The following is a 7,359-nucleotide window of genomic DNA, read 5'->3' as shown; positions in this document are numbered from 1 at the left end:
GCCCACACGGAAGTAATACAAATAACGCTTTTCAAAACAAAAGCAGCACCGTTGTATTGCACACTCGACATAGATACTTTTTGAAATTTATTTTGTAATTTATGATTGGCCTCACGCGGGCCGGACAGGGATGCGCAAAGGGCCGGATGCGGGAGTTAGAGTCTGGGTTAGAGCGTCCGCCCTGAGATGGGTAGGTTGTGAGTTCAAACCCTGGCCGAGTCATACCAAAGACTATAAAAATGGGAGCCATTACCTCCCTGCTTGGCACTCAGCATCAAGGGTTGGAATTAGGGGTTAAATCCCCAAAAATGATTCCCGGGCGTGGCACCGCTGCTGCCCACCGCTCCCCTCACCTCCCAGGGGGTGAACAAGGGTGACAATCATTGGTACTTTAACTTTAATGATGGTAAAAGTGATAGCAAAGAAGCAGTTAGTGAAATAAATAATAATACAGAAATGACAATGAGCATTATTACACTACAAATGGAGCAATACAAATACCAATAGAAATAGCGCTATTGATAATGAACAATACCAATAATTTACCTCTATTATCAACAATACAGTTGTTCTAAATGCAACAATACATATGATAACTAGAGATACCAAATAATGCAGAAAAATACCTCTACTAACATGCTTTTCCAAATACTAAATGTATCATAATTCCATGTTTTGATTGACACTCTAAGAGAAGTATTGCCTTTACAAAATGTTTTTACATTATGGTTGTTTTCAGTGTATTATTTATCATACCCAGAGACTTTCTTAGCATGTTCAGGTTAAAAATAAAAAATAAAAAAAAGGTTGTGTACCAGAGAAAAACACTTAAAATGTAGCCAAAGTATGTTGTAAATATATTTATTTTCACAAATTCTGCATGAATTGAAATAGATTTGCAATGAAACAAAGAACAGCATTGTGTCGTGAAGCCCCGCCCATAAAGCAAGTAAGCCCTGTCTTCGCTCAGGTCCGCAGTCATGTGATAAAATGCTCTATACACCAAGCTGTCTTCTCTCAGGTCCGCAGTCATGTAATAAAAAGCTCTTCACACCCACCAGAGTCATTACATTACTTTACACAGACGAAGCAATCATGTCCGGCAGAGGCAAGGGAGGAAAGGGTCTTGGTAAGGGAGGCGCCAAGCGTCATCGTAAGGTTCTACGTGACAACATCCAGGGCATCACCAAGCCTGCTATCCGCCGTCTGGCTCGCCGCGGCGGCGTCAAGCGTATCTCCGGGTTGATCTACGAGGAGACTCGCGGTGTGCTGAAGGTGTTCCTGGAGAACGTCATCCGTGACGCAGTCACCTACACCGAGCACGCTAAGAGGAAGACGGTCACCGCCATGGATGTGGTGTACGCGCTCAAGAGGCAAGGTCGCACTCTGTACGGCTTTGGAGGATAAATCGGCCATCACTTCCGGCTAAAACAAAGGTCCTTTTAAGGGCCACCCACCATTTCTCATAAGAGTACCTCCAGTACTATGACGCTTATAGTAGGGATGGGTGATTCCACACTTTTAGGATTCCATACGATAACGATACCTTTCCTGCATCTGTATCGATACCAATACCATTAATTTTTTCATTGTCAATTTTTGTCAGTCAAAAATATTACTATTAACATAAATTTTAAGACAAATACCGGCCATTTATATCAGTGGTCCACAATCTTTTTGTAGCTGCGGACCGGTCAACGCTTGAAAATTTGTCCCACAGACCGGTGAGGGGGTGGTGTATTTAAAAAAAAAAAAAAAAAAAAAAAAAAAAATTTTTTTTTTTTTTTTTTACATAAATACAATCGTGTGCTTACGGACTGTATCCCTGCAGACTTTATCTATATTGATATATCATGTATATATTGTGTTTTTTATGTTTATTTCATTAAAAAAAATACACTTATTTTATTTTTTTTCAATTTCTTGTGCGGCCCGGTACCAATCGGTCCGCCGCCCGGTACCGGTGGTTGGGGACCACTGATTTATACCACATTTATTTTGGTCAATATATAATAAAAGTACAATTTAAATAAATAACATAAATATGAAAAATAAATTAAATATAAACAAAAATATACACATTTTCACTTTTCTTATTTCTCAAAAAAAAAAGTATTGGTAGAAAAAGCTTTAAAAAAAAAATTATTCATGTCTGAATGAGTGAATGCTGGGATAGGCTCCAGCGACCCCAAGAGGGACACGCAATAGATAAACGGATGGTAATATCACTATTTGGTAATAATTGTTCTGAAATATTGGCTACTATTTTTTTTTTCCCTTGTGTTTTCATTGTAAACATTTCATGAGGTAGCAATAAAAATACAAAAAAAATGTTTTTGTTTATATGTACATAAGTCTACATAAAACTAGAATAAAAATTAGGACACAAATCAGAATGAGGAATATATATATATATATATATATACATATGTATATATATATATATATATATGTATATATATATATATACACATTTATTTATTTATATATATATATAAATATAAATATATATATACATATATAAATATAAAAATAAATATATATGTATACATTTATTTATTTTTATATATATAAATATAAAAATAAATATATATATATATATGTATACATTTATTTATATATATATATATAAATATAAAAATAAATAAATATATATATGTATACATTTATTTATTTATATATATATATATATATATATATATATATATATATATATATATATATATATATATATATGTATACATTTATTTATATATATATATATATATATATATATATATATATATATATATATATATATATATATATATATATATATATATATATATATGTGTGTGTGTGTGTGTATTTATTTTTTTACTGAACGCTTCTAAATGTCTTTTGACTTTGACTCATTTTCTAGTCCAGTCGTTAAAAAGACCTGAGTCGGTCACGAACGTCACATCTAACACACCCATCTCAATTAGACAACTATTTAAATGTTAGACGTGTCTACGTCAAATATCTGCTAAATTAAAAGACAAAACATTCAAGCAACATATTTTGATGGTCTTCATTGGCACGTAGAAACAAAGTTTGCAATCATGAGCTCCATGACATTTTAAGAGTAGACATTGTCACACACTACTAGTATATTTACTTGTATTGTGTTGCAGTCAAATACAAATGAGATGTTCAGTATTACAATGCAATATATGCACAATGAAATAATAGAATTATAGTTTTTAATGTTCATTTTGTTACCGAACGTGCACAACATCGTTGCAAAGATCTACAATGAGATAACACACCATTGTGTGTGCCCTATAAGACGTGACATGTAATAGGCCTGCACGTAGCATTTCCAAATGAAGAATATTGTAGATAAATGATGTTGAAATATAGTTTTTTCCAATTGCTTAAACACTACATTTTAAATGTTCACACAGTTAAAAAAGTCTACACACAGTAAACAAAACCACTGTGCAAATTTGCCTAATATTAGGCATCGACTCTGCTTCACAGTTTTTGCGAAATATTACACACAATGCTTTACACACATCTTGCACACATATAAGGATTGTGATACACACATCTTCACACTTTACACACACACACTAGGATTGTAATACACACATCTTAATCTCCAGATTTTTTTTTCTAACCTTATTTGCCTCAGATTTGAATTTGTACTGCATGTCATGGTTGACTACTGTGATATGTGACTTTACCTGACTGTGGTCAAAATACATATTTGCAGTTTGCAGCATCATTGTTGAGCACTTCCTGAAAAGATTACAGGCTATTTTGACTTTCTCTTTAGGTTCCTTACATAAAGGCCCACTTCAAAGTAAACAATGACGATTGCTGTGGATTAGCCAATATATTTTGTCAAGTTACAGCAATCATTCATCACAGGGGTCACCAACGCGGTGCCCGCGGGCACCAGGTAGCCCGTAAGGACCAGATGAGTAGCCCGCTGGCCTGTTCTAAAAATAGCTCAAATAGCAGCACTTACCAGTGAGCTGCCTCGATTTTTTAAATTGCATTTATTTACTAGCAAGCTGGTCTCGCTTTGCCCGACATTTTTAATTCTAAGAGAGACAAAACTCAAATAGAATCAAAAAATCCAAGAAAATATTTTAAAGACTTGGTCTTTACTTGTGTAAACAAATTCATTATTTTTTTTACTTTGCTTCTTATAACTTTCAGAAAGAAAATTTTAGAGAAAAAATACAACCTTAAAAATTATTTTAGGATTTTTAAACACGTATACCTTTTTACCTTTTAAATTCCTTCCTCTTCTTTCCTGACCATTTAAGTCAATGTTAAAGTTTTTTGTTTTTTTTGTGTGTGTAAAGAATAATAAATAAATTTTAATTTAATTCTTCATTTTAGCTTCTGTTTTTTCGAAGAAGAATATTTGTGAAATATTTCTTCAAACTTATGATTAAAATTCAAAAAAATTATTCTGGCAAATCTAGAAAATCTGTACAATCAAATTAAAATCTTATTTCAAAGTCTTTTGAATTTCTTTTAAAAAATGTGTTCTGGAAAATCTAGAAAAAATGATTTGTCTTTGTTAGAAATATAGCTTGGTCCAATTTGTTATATATTCTAACAAAGTGTAGATTGGATTTTAACCTATTTAAAACATGTCATCAAAATTCTAAAATTAATCTTAATCAGGAAAAATTACTAATGATGTTCCGTAAATTCTTTTTTTAAGTTTTTCTCTTCTTTTTTTCGTTTGAATTTTGAATTTTAAAGAGTCGAAATCGAAGATAAACTATGTTTCAAAATTTAATTGTCATTTTTTCCGTGTTTTCTCCTCTTTTAAACCGTTCAATTAAGTGTAAATATCATTAATTATTAATAATAACATAGAGTTAAAGGTAAATTGAGGAAATTGGCTATTTCTGGCAATTTATTGAAGTGTGTATCAAACTGGTAGTCCTTCGCATTAATCACTACCCAAGAAGCAGCTCTTGCTTTCAAAAAGGTTGGTGACCCCTGATACATCACATATGCTAAAAGGGTCGGGCAAAATGCCCCAAACATGTGATTTCTTATAGTAAAATAGTTTTTTTTAATGTGTTTTGTATTCATCACTGTTGTGGGTAACTCACTCCAATAGTGTCTTATCATTTGAAGTGTGTGTGAGTGAGATGACAATAAAACTGCATTTTTACAAATGCTTGCTTTATTTTGATGAATGGGCATATGTTTTGACCCAAGTGTTGTCATTTTGCAAATAATCTAGGAATTATGAACATTTAATGTGGTGTTTGGAAAAGTGTTGAGTCGAGTTTGAGTTTATTTCAAATATGCATGCATACAACATCACAATTTTCAGTTTCTCTTTTCAACATGTTCGAAAAGGAGTAGGAAGAAGCAGAGCTTATTTAATCCTACCCCTTTTCTTTTACATAACAGTTGCTAAAACTTTTGTTCACTTCCTGTTCTCAATGTATTCACAATATACTCCATAAGTAATCACAATAAAAATAAATAAATAAATAATACTCGGTGAGGTAAGTTACATTTCATATGGTGAGATGAGTAAGATTATTTCGAAAAAATGAACGGATGGACGGATGGAATAAATTCAGAATGTTTATCTTCTTCTTTGTAGTTTGTAAACACTTTAAGTTGGAAGAGTTTCTTGAAGTGGATCATATTAGTACATTGTTTGATTGCTTTGCTTAATCCATTCCATCATTTAATTCCACTTACAGATTTACTGAAGGTCTTAAGTGTTGTACGTGCGTACAAATGTTTTAAATTAAATTTTTTCTCTAAGATTATATTTCTCCTCTTTTTTTTGAGAAGAATTGTTGTACATTCTTGGCTAGCAGGTTATAGCTTGCTTTGTGTATCATTTTAGCTGTTTGCAAACTCACTATGTCGTGGAATTTCAGTATTTTTGATTCAATAAATGCCCTGCGATGAGGTGGCGACTTGTCCAGGGTGTACGCCGCCTTCCGCCCGAATGCAGCTGAGATAGGCTCCAGCACCCCCCGCAAGCGGTAGGAAATGGATGGATGGATTTAATAAATAAAGGGTTTGTATGTTCTCTATATGCAAATGTTGTGTAAGCAAATGGAAGAAAGTGTAAAACAATGGCGCGTTGGGCTTTTAAAGCACGCCATAATAAGACCAAAAACTCCATTTATTAAACAACACTCTGCTACATGATTTGTCAATAAATACTCATAAAAACTGTGGCAGTTATTATGAATTTTAAGTCTCTTTTCGTCCGTTTTGCTCCTACGTGAAGGTGCTTGGCGTTGAAACAAAGAGATCACGTGATCCCCAACGGCGCAGTTATTTGAGCAGGTCTGAGTGGTGTCAGCCAATCAGACAGAAGCGCTGGCGCAGCTTCATTTGCATGAAGGTGTTTATAAGTACAGTGGCTTCTCGCAGTGCGTCGATCCATCTCCAGCCGCAATGCCGGAGCCACCGAAGACTGCGCCCAAGAAGGGCTCCAAGAAAGCCGTCACCAAGGCCCCCGGCAAGGGCAAAGGCAAACGCCGAAAGGGAAGGAAGGAGAGCTACGCCATCTACGTGTACAAGGTGCTCAAACAAGTGCACCCCGACACCGGCATCTCGTCCAAGGCCATGAGCATCATGAACTCCTTCGTCAACGACATCTTCGAGCGCATCGCGTCCGAGTCCGCCCGCCTGGCTCAGTACAACAAGAGATCCACCATCACGTCCAGGGAGATCCAGACCGCCGTGCGCCTCCTCCTTCCCGGCGAGCTGGCCAAGCACGCCGTCTCTGAGGGCACCAAGGCCGTCACCAAGTACACCAGCTCCAAGTAAAGATTGCAGAAATCTCGTCAAACCAAAGGTTCTTTTAAGAGCCACCCACTCCTTCCAAAGAGTTTCTCCTGTTTTCATCCTTAATGTTGGCCGACTGCTATGTCGAGGTGGCCATTTTGTGCCTAACATGGAGGACACTGCGAATGTACCAACGTGTTACTTTCCACACAAAGGAATGTACATCATTTAATCTGAAAACATAGTGTGTATATAAATGTGTATGTGTATAAATGTGTATGTGTATAAATGTGTATGTGTATAAATGTGTGTGTATATATATGTATGTGTATATGTATACATATGTGTATATATGTGTGTGTATGTATATATATTTATGTGTATATATATGTATGTGTATATGTATATATATGTGTGTGTATGTATATATATTTGTGTGTATATATATGTATGTGAATGTATATATATGTGTGTATGTGTATATATGTGTGTGAATGTGTATGTGTATATATATGTGTATGTGTATGTGTGTGTATATATATGAATGTGTATATATATATGTGTATATATGTGTGTGTGTATATATATGTGTATAAA

General features: G+C 34.5%; 2 protein-coding genes across 2 annotated transcripts; both read left to right on the top strand.

Moving 5' to 3' along the window:
* The first annotated feature begins 1,087 nt into the window (after positions 1 to 1,087).
* On the top strand, positions 1,088 to 1,739 carry LOC133638879 (histone H4). Its single transcript, XM_062031895.1, has one exon. The coding sequence runs from the start codon at positions 1,096 to 1,098 to the stop codon at positions 1,405 to 1,407; it is 312 nt and encodes a 103-aa protein (XP_061887879.1). The 5' UTR covers positions 1,088 to 1,095; the 3' UTR covers positions 1,408 to 1,739.
* A 4,683-nt stretch (positions 1,740 to 6,422) lies between these two features.
* LOC133638878 (histone H2B-like) lies at positions 6,423 to 7,001 on the top strand. Its single transcript, XM_062031894.1, has one exon. The coding sequence runs from the start codon at positions 6,430 to 6,432 to the stop codon at positions 6,802 to 6,804; it is 375 nt and encodes a 124-aa protein (XP_061887878.1). The 5' UTR covers positions 6,423 to 6,429; the 3' UTR covers positions 6,805 to 7,001.
* The last annotated feature ends 358 nt before the right edge of the window (positions 7,002 to 7,359 follow it).

Source organism: Entelurus aequoreus, linkage group LG21, assembly GCF_033978785.1.
Source record: "Entelurus aequoreus isolate RoL-2023_Sb linkage group LG21, RoL_Eaeq_v1.1, whole genome shotgun sequence".
In the NCBI taxonomy this organism is placed as follows: domain Eukaryota; kingdom Metazoa; phylum Chordata; class Actinopteri; order Syngnathiformes; family Syngnathidae; genus Entelurus; species Entelurus aequoreus.
The sequence above is the reverse complement of the archived record's forward strand: the minus strand, read 5'-3'. Positions and strand labels throughout refer to the sequence as shown.